Raw genomic sequence first — 13,231 nt, forward strand, 5'->3', positions numbered from 1 at the left:
AGAAGGAGGAGCCTGGGTGTGGGGCCAAAGAGAGGAGGAAACAGCATGGAGCGGAGAGGTATGTGTGTGTGTGTCACACCATTCACCATTGTGTCCAGTATTTTTGGATACACCACCTGGAACTCTACATATGGACCTTTTCTCAAGTCTATCTGAGTGCCGCCTTCTACCAGCTTAGATACTGTACACATTGTTGTTCCTCAGCGGAACACCTGGGGCATTTTGTCTATCTTTAGTTATTGTGACGGCCCTTTTTCTGCAGACTATTAGATCCAGGCTGATGGCTGTACACTGGTCTACATCTGTCTATATTCAGAATAGGTTGCAGCTGGCTGTAAAAGCAGGATTAATAGCTCAATTTGTCAAGTTAATAATAGTGCAGTTTAATACATTACATATTCACACATTTTAAAGGCTCCAACTTTATAAGAAGGTAATAAAAAAAGTGGACAGCTTTTTGTAACCCTTCTCTTGCTCTGACTGTAAAGGGTTCTCATAAATCACCTCCAACGTTATATAAACTGGGTACGTATGCTTTTCAATACAGGGCATGCTGGTGATGTAGGCTGGGGAAGTGTGGGAGTTGAGACAGCAAAGGAATGCAGTAACATAGTCATCTTTTCAGAACTCGCTTACCCCTCACTGGGACTGCATTCATTTGGCTGAGGAACAAGACTGAGGTTGCAGCAGGAAATTGTTTTCACTGTGTAGCAGGGTTCCCCTTACCTCCGACATTGGGGGGGGAGCTGCTCTGTTCCTCCGTGGGACTGGGGGGGGAGCGTGGCGGCGGCCATCTTGGGAATGGCACCGCCATACAATTTAATGGGACTGAAGTTGCGGTAGCCATCTTGGAATGGTTCCGCATGTAATGAAGCAGGACTATGAGTCCCAGAATCCTCTTGGTGGCGGGGGGGATAGAGCACATGGGCTGTCCCAGCCAATGGGATGATGTAGTCCTTTTGGAGCAGGACATCCTCTGCGGACGGAGAGCCTGCAAACCAGTCGCGTGGGAGTAGCAGTAGTCTCTTTAGTCAAGGGGAAAGAGGGCTACATATATCTGGGGTGATATTGTTATTACTGATTGTATTGGTTCCTATGAGGTAATCTCGCCAACGCTGGGATCCCTCATAGGTGGGGGCACTGTACTAAAGAGAGAGAGCTCACCCCAGGCTCCCAGAAGCTCGGGTTTAGGCCTCCTGTGAGTGTACAGGTACTAGAAGCACAAGTAATCGCCGATAGTTTCTCTAGGGAGGGGGAAACTGGGTTAGGTTTGGAGGCGCTGCTGAGATTCAGACCTGGGATGCCTGAGAAAAGTAGGCTAACCCTGGAAACCGCCTCAGGGAAAGACAGGCTAGGTGTGGGAGAATGTTGGCTGGGACTTTCCCAACGGCGACCATGTGGCGGGGAGACTCTTGAAGCTCCACGGCCTATTGACGGACCTCCTGGCAGGATGGTACGAACATGGTTTCCTTTAATTTGGTCCAACGTTAGAAGAACACGAAGAACGCCTTCTGAAGGTTCTGGATCGACTGGGAAAAGAAGGCCTGAAGTTGTCCCTGGACAAATGTCACTTCTGCCGCACTTCGGTCACCTATGTGGGCCACATAGTGTCCGCAGAAGGAGTGGCTATCGACCCCGCTAAGGTCGAAGCCGTGGTGAACTGGCCCAGACCAGATCATGTGATGGTGTTCTGGGGTTTTGCGGGTAATACCGAAGATTCGTAGGGGGTGTTCAAGCAAGGCCAAAGTCCTCAACAATCTGTTGAAGATCTACCCGGCAGAGCCTCGGCAAAAGCCGCAACCCCATAAACACTGTTCAGGGATAAATGGACTTCCACCTGCGAGAAGGCCTTTACATGGCTGAAGAAGAGTCTCACTTAAGCCATGTCTTAGCCTATGCAGACCCGGGATGACCATACATCCTACACATGGATGCCAGCTTGAATGGGCTGGGAGCGGGATTACACCAAAAATACCCTGCAGGCCTCTGGCCGGTAGCATATACGGCGAGTGAGCAGAACTACCCAGTCCATAAACTGGAATTCCTAGCGCTGAAGTGGGCTATTGTAGATAAGCTTCACGATTATCTATACGGGGTTTCCTTCGAGGTACGAACTGACTCGTTAACATACATCTTGACCACCACCACGTTAGACGCCACCGGCCACAGGTGGTTAGCTGCCTTGTCTAACTATCAGTTTACTCTGAAGTACAAGCCTGGGTCCTTGAATGTCGGAGCAGGTGCCCTGTCCAGAAGGCCAGGGGGAGGATGTAGCGGTGCCTGCCTCTGGGTCGGCGAGCCGCTCCTGTGCTCCGGGACATTGCACATGCACAGGACATAGCGAATACGGTGGCCATCTTGGATGTGGCGCAGCGTGTACTATGCGCATGCACGAGACCCAAGAACAGGAATAGAGGAATGAGGACTAGAGCCCGTGAGTCGGTCGCGTGGGAGTCAGCAAGGGAGCAGGTAGTGGCTCCTGGGCTAGGCCTAGAGACTTCCTCTTAGGCCTCAGCTAGGCCCTGAGCCACCACAGATAAGTGTTATAGGTGTAACTGGTATTCCCTTTGAATACAGACGCTACTACTTGCTGTGTATACCTGTGTGGCTCTCAGGAGCCTAAGCCTCCGCTCGGGGAGCCTGGGGTATATACATATAACACAATCTCGTGGTGCAACGCCTCCACCTGCGATGGCTCCCGCCAGAGGAGGAGTGGTTCCTCGCAGGACAAATATATATATATATCACTCCACACACTGTATGTAAAATAACCAATGACTTTACTGTATAGCATATACTTATTCATATACAACAGGTGTCCCTCTCTGGAGGAGACACTAACTACTGCGTCTCGCAGGACGCTCCCACCTACACCGGGTGATCCCACCCCGTGTCCAATAACCCCACACAATATGTCCCGCACTCTTTAGGTGAGATGATATGTGTGACGGCGCAGCCACCGGTACCGTGTGAGTATAATGTAGGATTGTTGGTGCACTTGAAGAATGATACCTGCCCGGGGCTCCTACCCTGGGGTCCGCAGACTACGACCAGGATTCCGCCTGATCCGACGTCGTCCTCCACACCACGTTGGATGAATTCCGGCGTGGATAATATCACCTTAGTCTCAGTGTCTTTGGTGGCGTTCTGAGCCCAGAACCCACCTCGCAGGGCTACACGGCTACAGCGCTGTGTCCCTGACTATCCAAATAGCTAAGGGGGCAGTGTCCCTATCTAGGGCCTGTCCCTATAGCACAACAAGCTACACAGTGGCTCAGGGCTGTCTGGGGCCTAGGGGGGCTGCTGGCCTAGTACAGGGAGTCACTGACTCCTGCACCCTACCTCCTTCCCCTAGCTGCTCCTGACGCCGACTAACGTGGGCTCAGCGCGCCAAATGTATCCAATCTCCCCTGCAGGGAGATCCTACAGCCCTATTGGCTACCTGGCGTCACCTGACTGCCCCTGTGCACCCTGGGGGATGACAGTCCTGCACTGCGCATGCGCGAGCTGTCTGTGGGCCTTCCGCGCTATCGGGCTCCTGCGCATGCGCAACATCACTCGTAATGGCGGCGCCCTGCTCCCCGAGCCGCCGGGACCGCAGCAACACGACTGCGGCCCTAGTAACGGGCCGCACGTGTCCCCAGCAACCAGCCGCATAGAAGAGAGAGACGCGCTGGCGTACGCCCCCGCTCCAACAGGGGACCTGGCTACATCGGGAAGGCCCCACATAGCGACGCTTCCCCTTACTGATAGTTCTGCATCAGTGATCGGACGGCCACATGGTGCTCTGCGGCCTAGGACCAGGCCACAGGACTCTGAGACATTCAGGTGAGACCCTTCAGCTGGAGCTCACCCCACGAGGCGGATCAGTATCCTAAGGAGTGAGGGGATTGGTGTTGGAGGCCCCACTGCATGGGACTTGACTGTTCCTTACTCCACCAGCAGGAGGCCCAGGAAGGTATACAAGTGCACCAACGGTTCATACAGGGGTAGCGCTATGTCACATTTGGGTGGGACTTGCTGGGACAGGACACCAAGGGTATTGGTGCCCAGGGCACCCTCAATACTTTGTAAAAAATCAATTTTTACATGAAACCCTTATAAGGAAATGCTCGATGTTCAAACAGCTTTTAAGCACAGCATGGGATTAGATGCAAAGTCAGTGAAACCACTCACACCCAGCTGTTTCGACCTTTTAGGTCTCATCAGTGTGAGGTTGGTTGTACTGGCTTTGCAATTGCAAAGCCAGTCACTGCTTAGCTGTAAAATCAGAATCCACCACTCACCCCCCATCCTCCTCCTCATACTCCCTTCCCCTTCGGGTGGGTCTCTTACCTTCAGCCCTACAACTTCTGCGTCAGGATAATAAGGCCAAATTCTATCATTCGTTACTAATCATCACCAATGTATGAACTCATTACCTACGCGCACACTACAAATACATAGATATTTTTCTTACTGTGCAATAGTGCTTCTTTACTGCTAGTGCTAAATCTCATTGTGTATGCACGTACAGTATAGGTTTCTTTAACGTGGCAAAAGTGAGATGCACAAACCCTAGCCGGCCAGACCTGTGAAGCTGAGAGGACCAGGAGAAGATAAGTCAGCAGAATGAATGGAAGGAATGTGTGGTCTCCAGTTCTTCTCTCCCTTGTGACATTGTTGTAATTGTAATAGTTAACACATGGCCCTCAGACATTTGATACCCGGGGTAATTGTGCACTTAGTATTTGCCAAACTGTTTATACAATTTATCCCTCACTGAACAAAACCAACTTTTTTTTTGCTCTCCCAACACCCTAGTAAGTCGTAATTTGTACACATACTGTACACACTGCACACATGCACACATGCACAGTGCACACATACACAGTGCACACTGAAGACATACACACTGCACGCATACACACTGAAGACATACACACTGCACGCATACACACTGCACACATACACACTGGACACACACTGTACACATACACACTGCACACATACACACTGCACACATACACACTGCACACACACACACGGCTACACATACACACTGCACACACAGCTACACATACAGACTGCACACAAAGCTACACATACACACTGCACACACAGCTACACATACACACTGCACACACAGCTTTATACATACAGTATAGGTTTATTTACTAAAATGTCCTAGCTGCAAAACTGGGGACAAAATCAGTGCAAATAAAGCACTATACTTCTCAAAGGAAAGGAATCCAGTTGAAAGCAGTTGGAGATTATCTTTTGATCATTTGCATTTAAACCCAATTCCGCATCTCGGACACTTTATTAAATAACACCCATAGGAGATACAGTGCGGCCAGTCTCATTTCAGGAGGTAAGGGCTGCTATTAGCAGAAGGCAAGTGTGCAACCAAATGGCTCACAGCCCTACGCAGTTCTTGATTGCAATATTGGTTTGAAAATGATTTAAATAAAGAAATAAAATCAGCCCAGTTATTAGCTATTAAGCATTGCACACTGACTGTTAAACATAATTTAATATATTGCACTGTTGGAAACATGGGGTCTTGTCCATTGTCAAACTGCAATGGGAGACTTCCCAGTTACAGATCATTTTAACTTTATGAAATAATTTACTTTACTCTTAGCAAACGTAGCAAAGTTCCACCTGGGAAGTTAACAGGTTCCAGTTTACATTTTTGTCTATTGCAAGGATCCCCCAGGAAGGCAATAACTAGGTGAAAATATCTCCAGATAAAAGGCAAGACCACCGCTGGGGTGCAACAGTTATAGAGCACTGCACTGAAAGACCTCTAGACACAAAATAGTGGAGACTGCTGTTTGAAAGAAGCCAGGAAAATATGCCCTTCTAGTAGTCCATCCATCCACCAGTAGAGTATTTGCTCCTGCGAAGTCTGTTGGGAGTGAAATCCAATAAATGATGTCACAGAAACTGTAGGTACCTACAGTACCTGCCAACTACCTCAGTGGTTCTATATCCCATTAGATGATCTACAGGTTATTTTGGTATAATAGAGAAAGGGCTGAAGAGAGACCGCGCTGGGTCATTGGTACACTGGTATCTGGAGGTACTATGCAATCCGAGATAGCTAGAAAGGATGAAACAGACCAAGGACGAAAATGCACCAATATTATAACTTACCTTATAGTAGGAAAATGCCAGATAGTCCAGAGCATCTTCCAGGCTCCCCTTGTCTTCTGTAAACCAGCTGCCATAAGAGCCCCGGAACAGACTCACTGCTTCCTCCAGCCACGGTATGGAGTGATAATAATCCTCCATATCGTAGGCAACCTACAAGGCACCAACAAGTCATTTAATGTTTGTCTGTGGGGACAGAAACCACTGGGACACGACTGCGGGACATCTCATCTTATAAGGTCCTGATTATTAACAATGCAACATGATGTTGACCATTTTATGTCACAAGAACTGTGATATGTTTGCTGAATTAGAATACCTACCTATAGAATCCAGACTAGAGGTACCAAGGTCTCATTGCTGCAAAACGGAAACAGAAAGTCTGTACCAGGTTAATTGCTTTCAATGGGATTTGTCTCTTTAATATATCTGGAGCAATTCCTTTGCCCCAGTTTTGCAGCCGGAAGACATCCTCCCCAAATGTCTATAGGTTTTATCATTTATTTGGAATAACACAATTATAGTTAATGTACATTATCTCAAATATGGGAATACACATTATTTTAGATCACTCAGTCCCATAAATATTTTAATGAAGGAAACTGCCCAAAGCCAATAATAATAGGGTCTTTCTACCCCATATTTTGCACACGGCAGTTGTAGGGTCAGGCAAGCTTGTTGTTGATGGTCTTAACTACAACACAATCATGAAAGAATACTGAATACTGGTTATTTATCAAAGTCTCCCGGCTGGAGAACCGGGGCTGTGTTTTTGCATCAGTTCTGCCTGGTTTGGCAGCGGGGAGACTGTGATAAGACTGTGATAGACTTTGAGAGGTGATCCTCTTTGTTTTTACCATTGCTCATACCATCTGTGCTCCTGCTCCATTCCCAGTGTCTGTGCTCACAGATAATGTAGTGCGGTAAGTGGTCCATGCTATGGAGGGAGCCTCATAGGTGCTCAATGCTTAACCCTTTCTCTGCAAGGCATTAAAAATGGCCAAAGAAGATCAGACTTTTTTTGCCCTACTAGAAAAATGTATTTTATCCTAATTATAGCATGTTTGGCTCTGGTTGTGCAACAGTTTTGCACCATATACAAACCAGATGTAAGGGTTCTAGTCCAGGGTTTTGCTGGAACTTGCTCTTAAGTGGCTGTCGTGGCCATCTTGGTTCCTGGCAAGCCTCTTCCTGAACTTGGTTATTGGCTGCACTTGTTCCATGGCTTAAATAGCAGTCAGTGACTCCCAGCCCCTGCTTGAGCATAGTATGCTTTCCTACTGTATGTGTTGCTGGCCCCCTTGAGTTCTTGTGCCTGTCCTGTCCTGTTGCTGCCCTGTTCCTGAGCCCTCCCTGTTCTTTTGGATTCCCTGTTGCCGACCTCCACTTGTTACCCCAACCACTGCTCCTGTGCCGCCTGCGTTGACCCCTGCCTGTATTCGGACTTGCACCTTTGCCGCCTGCCTTGACTTCTGCCTGGATCACGACTGCTCTAACAGGACTCTGTCCCCTGGCTCTGGTCGGTGATCTTATACCCCTACCTCAGCCCTGCAGGTCTGCTTCCTATCAGATAAGCACGATTATACCAGATACATAATACAAGTTGCAGTGGGTCAATATAGTTCCCAAAACCACCTGCACACTATCTACACTGGAGATTTACAGACTTGTGTTGCCTCCTTACCAGCTTCAGTATGGAGAACCAGGGACCGTTCTCAGACCGGCAACGCTAAAAACAAATACACTAAGGGCCATGTTTACTAAGTGTTGCTGAACATAAGGGTTCACTCAACTTAATGATCAATAACATGCCTTATTGCTCAGAACAGCTTAGCAAGTCCGCCCGTCAATGTATAAATCTGAACAACCAGACCCCGAATCTGAATATCTTTGTTTAAACTCCGGGACACTGTCAAATGTTTAAAGAACTGGAAGAGGCTCGGCTTTTCTGATTACTGTTCTCCATCTTTAAAGTTACCACATGTGAAGGCATGTTCTGCCCCTGAACAAAGGTGGCGTGTACCTTGCCAATTTGGAAGCAGTCATCTGCTGACATAGTGGAGAGCTGGGCTGAGCTGTACAGGAGACTGAGGTCTGAGCTGCTGCCTCTTTGGAATATTCCCTTCACCAGCCCCTTCACACTCAGTGAATAGACATCCTGCAGCCTCATCAGAGCTCTGGCGGCTCCTTCCAGGTCATCAAAGTCGGGCAGGTTCTTCTCCAACTTCTCGTAACCATTCTTGAGTGCTACAAAGGGAGAAGACCCATTCTAAGTGAATATACTGCTTCAAATGGTCCATGTTGAGCCTTACAAAAAAAGACTACATACAATACAACACTTTTTTTAACCCATGTGTTACCAGGGGTTCCACGAGAACAATGTGGTAATGGGACATATTTTAGTCTCTAACTCTCCAATATTTACATTTTTACTTAATTTTTGTATATCATTCAAAAAGCTTTATTTTTTTTTAAATGTTATACATTATAATTTCAGAAACAAAAAAGAAAAGAGCACAACAGCAAATTGAGGTTAGTATTTTACGTCCAGAAGAAGAGACGCTTATGGCAAGTTTGAGGGAGGAGCCCCTAATGAAGTGGACAACTTGGTTCCCATGAAATGCGTTGGAAAGTGCTGTTGTCTTATCTTGGTCTATACATCTATAACTGGGAGGATTTAAGCATTAAAGGCTTTTGGGCCAGGTTGAAACTCTCTACAGCGGATTTTAGTGACGTCATATACCCAGGACCCCGTTGACAAGCAATTACGCTTGTAGAGAATGCTGCAGCATAAGGATTCCCACAGCTGCAAATCCTCCCTCAGACCTGCGATAAGCCCTTTTATTCTGTACGTCCAACACTTACTGTTTCTTGTGTATATTAAAACAAAACTACCTCACAAGTAGCTGCCTTGTGCTTTTTTTGTTGTTGTATATAATGAGACGTCATCTTTTCTAAATAGAGCGGCAGACACTGATCTTCCAAACTCTCTGGAGAGACACGGAGGACAGACTTTTGAGTATACGCTGTGGTTTTTTTAAAAAAATCACAATTTTTAACACTTTATTTATTTTGATGACATTTTATTACTCTTCAAATGTATACTTACCTATATTGTTCTTAAGAGTCTTAATTATCTTTCACTTGTAACCCATGGATCCCCACCCAATCGCAGATCAGGTCCCCTAAGGTGTTCTGGGGTCTGGCTACATGTCTCTGTGTGGTGCATACCTGCTGGCAACAGGAGGACCTGAGTCTCCCGCGGTGTCATGGGGGAACAACAGGACAGGTTACTGGGGTGGATGCCTTCGTTCGTCTTCAATGGTGCAGCGCCTCCATCTGTAGTAAGCCCCAGGAATACGGGGTGGAATCCCTACCACAGAAATCCCCCTCCCAGGGAGGAGAGATTCCAGTCTCACACAAAGTTCTCTTTAACAGCAGACTCCTTTATTGAAGTCTCCAGCAGCAGCAGACAGGTACAGTTGATATATAATGTCCACTAGCTGTTCTCCTTTGTGATGGTCCCTGCCTCCACTCTGGACTCAGGGCCATCCAGTGTGGGGCTAGCTCTTCCCTTACCCCCTATGCAGGGTAAGAGGTATTTGGTCCACCTCACTATCTACTATCAGCTCTACTCATGAGCTGCTCACTCCTCTCCTCCCTAACACTAACTCACTCTCCATCTGTCAACTCTGACACACTAAATAGGAAATGCACTGCTCTTTATGATATCAGCAGGCACCGCCCCAGTGCCTCTTGATTGGACACAGGGTCAGGTGACCTACCTCCACCATTCAGGGCAAGTGCTTGAAGTGGGGAAAACCCATGATAACTCCTGGCAACCTGCCCTTAACAGAGATAATGCCAGGAGGAGGAAAGAAATATAGCCCCTAATCTTACCAGGGCTACACACTTATAGATTTTTTCCCTCCTGCTGGTTCATTATGTTTGTAACATGCATGGTTTGCACTATATAATATATTTTTTTATAAAACAGCAATCACACACACACACACACACACACACACACACACACACACACACACACACACACACACACACACACACACACACACACACACACACACACACACACACACACACACACACACACACACACACACACCTCCATTCTCTCCTTCTGTAAGGATCCGCGATCCTCGGCGCGCTCCTCGCTTACCCCAACCTGCGACCGGGTGTTTCACTTCTCCTGCATCCTGCAGCACATCTCGCCTGTTGGCGAATACCAGCATTCCATCTAGGGGCACTCGCGGACCACACTCCGCACTAAATGCTGTCCCTGCTGCCCCCGCCTCCAGGCTGCGCTCGCATGGTGATGTCACCATCACACAGTGCGCACGTCTATGCGCAGCACTCGCACACATGCGCAGAACCTTCCTTGCTCCTCTGCCTATAATACACCTGTTGCTGATTCCTCTGCCTGATTATACACCTGTGCTAAATCTCTCCAGCCAACCACAGCCAGGCATACTCCTGAGTATGCTGCAACCTCATTGGACAATCTCCCTTTATATGCTCAGCTGCCACACTGGCAAATTGGCTGAGCATAAATAGTGTGAAAAATACATTTCGCGGAAGGGAACAGGGAGGCAGGAAAAAGGGTCACTCACAAGGGTAGGTAAAAATGAAGCAGCTGCGAATACAAATATCACCGACACCTGTATGAATCGGCGGTGAAGATCCTCTTTAGGTGCATACAGCAGCCTGCAGGAACCGGGACACGTCTCCGGCTGCGCTCCGGAAACCACAGACTCTGCCCGCAGAGGATCCCAAATCTCGCGGCTTGTACAAAGCTTTGGCCAAAGGGTTATACTAAATGACCCTTTTCCAAGAGAATATATAAGTATTTTACCCTGTATTTTTGTCATGTTGGATGTAGCATTGGGCTTCTCTGTTGCCTGTTGTATAAATAGAGAAGCCCGGCACCTAATAGAAACTGCAATCTTTAAGCAAGTTAAAAAATCAATACGGAATGAATGACTAACTGTGTTCATTGCTCTTCCCCTCTCCTGTGTGCACTTTTAGAGAGTTGATTGCTTTCAAGGGAAGGTTGTTGCGACTTTTACGTTCACAAATAAAAATCACCAGAAGAGTCATTGGCTACAAACCTCCCAAAAGTGGGCAACACATGTAAATGCGTTGGCAAATATGTACATTTTCCAACTTTTGTTGATCTCAGAACAATCCGTTATAGCTTCAGTGGCAGAGGCAAATATTGTAAAAGGAGGTTCAACTCCCCTCCCGTCCCCTCGTTTTCTGCAGTCCCTTCTATTCTGAGTCATTTTGCTTGATAAAAAAAACTTGAAAACCACCAAAACCTCAATAAAGTCAATAAGTGCAATGTTTATTATTATTATCATCACTTATTTATAATGCACCAACATATTCCGCAGCGCAGCACAATAATGTTGGAGGACGAGAGTCTATAAAATAACAAACATTAACATACACTGTATCAGTAGGTAAGGTGGGCCCTGCCCCAAAGAGCTTACGATCTATAAGGAAGGGTAAGTGGAAACATAGAGGGCGCAGGGGGATGAGAAGGTTGGTACGTTCTGGAATTATAACAGAGCAGCTGTAACAGCAGCAAACAGCAGCAAACAGCTGACACCCTTTGGCTGCCCTTCAGCTGCTGCCTTTGGGGGCGATACAGATGTAGGCTGAATAGGTTCTGAATGAATTCAGCTGTGTAATACAAGTCCTGCAGGGCAATAAACCTTGCAGATGGTGGGGCTGGCGAAACACATCCCCCATGTTAACCCTTAGCACGCTGTTTGTGTGCAGAGGGGAGTAGCTCTGGGGAACACTTTCAGACAGCCACCTTCGGGGCAATGCAGAAGAAGGAAAAAAAAAACAGAATGTGACTTTTGTCTGTCTAAATTAGGAGCAAACTAGCAACCGGTGCAAAATCAGCTTGTACTCCAAAAACGGCACTTTGCACAGTGACTTGAGAAAGACAGAGCAGCCCTAAGCTTTGCCTCTGTTTACCAAAGACATGAGTGACTGTTATATGACATAATCCCGATGTTTACCCAAGTACTGAGTGCTCTATTATGTTAAACAAAGGGAGATTACGGGAGGCTGTAAGCACACTCGCCATACACTGTCTTTTAAAACTAATAACAGGTTACAGATATCTTTACGAGTCTGTCATGGTTTAAACTTTAAAGGCTAATATGTGCTCCACAAGTAGTTTTTTCCTGCAGGTTCAGGTACAAGTCTTGCTTGTCTGCGTGATCTGATATGGATAGTTATCTGACAGATAAGGAATTATTTGCAGAGTTTAGCAAAGTGCCTGAGGAAACACTGCAGAATGCTCAACCATGTGTGGGGTTATTCAATAGATAATGGCTTTATAAAGAGCTCAAACATAACATGTTCTTCTAACGCCTTGTTCCCTGCCCGCTGTAATCCTGACTACATGTTTTTTTTACAGTGTTAGATCCAGGGTTTTCCCCTGTGGCTGAACCCCTTTAATTTAAGCTCCAGGAACTGGTGAAGTTACCGGTTTTACATGTGGCCTGGGTTCCCCTTTGGGTCCCCCCGTGTCCCCTTACCTTCCGCTGCGGCTGCAACCGGCAGCCGAGGCTGGGGAGAGTCGGGGTAGATTGCAGGAGTTTGCGGTAGGGACCGGAGTGGCGAGCGCATCGCCGGAGCTCTGTCAAGGGCACCGCCATCTTGGAAATGCGTGCGCATGCGCAGCAACGTCTAGCACATGCGCAGAAGGAATCTTCTGCAACAAGGCAAACGCAGTTCACAGGTCCTAACACTACCAGATACAATTGTAATCCTAATAAAGGTATATTAGTATTTTATCTGGTAGTGTTAGGATCTGTGAACTGGGTCTGCCTTGTCATGGCTCACAGGCTTACAATGCTTTGGTCAAGGGGTTAAACTAAATGACCCTTTTCCAAGAGAATATATAAGTATTTTACTGTGTATTCTTGTCATATTGGATGTAGCATTGGGCTTCTCTGTTGCTTGTTGTATACATTTGCCACGCTCAATAGCTCTCCTTTTTGACACTTATATACATATATATTTTGTGGGGGCTCAGGGGTTCCCAAAAAGA

At 47.1% G+C, this 13,231-nt stretch overlaps 1 protein-coding gene across 3 annotated transcripts in view; it reads right to left on the reverse strand.

Moving 5' to 3' along the window:
* P4HA3 (prolyl 4-hydroxylase subunit alpha 3) overlaps window positions 1–13,231 on the reverse strand; it is a 73,729-nt gene that overhangs the window by 31,873 nt on the left and 28,625 nt on the right. For all 3 annotated transcript variants that reach the window (XM_075592753.1, XM_075592755.1, XM_075592754.1), the window contains exons 3-4: window positions 8,162–8,385; window positions 6,142–6,291 (exon numbers count right to left, since the gene is read on the reverse strand). In XM_075592753.1, coding sequence (XP_075448868.1) covers window positions 6,142–6,291; window positions 8,162–8,385 — 374 coding nt within the window. The remainder of the gene's footprint in view (window positions 1–6,141; window positions 6,292–8,161; window positions 8,386–13,231) is intronic.

The sequence above is a fragment of the Ascaphus truei genome, chromosome 3 (genome assembly GCF_040206685.1).
Source record: "Ascaphus truei isolate aAscTru1 chromosome 3, aAscTru1.hap1, whole genome shotgun sequence".
NCBI lineage: Eukaryota > Metazoa > Chordata > Amphibia > Anura > Ascaphidae > Ascaphus > Ascaphus truei.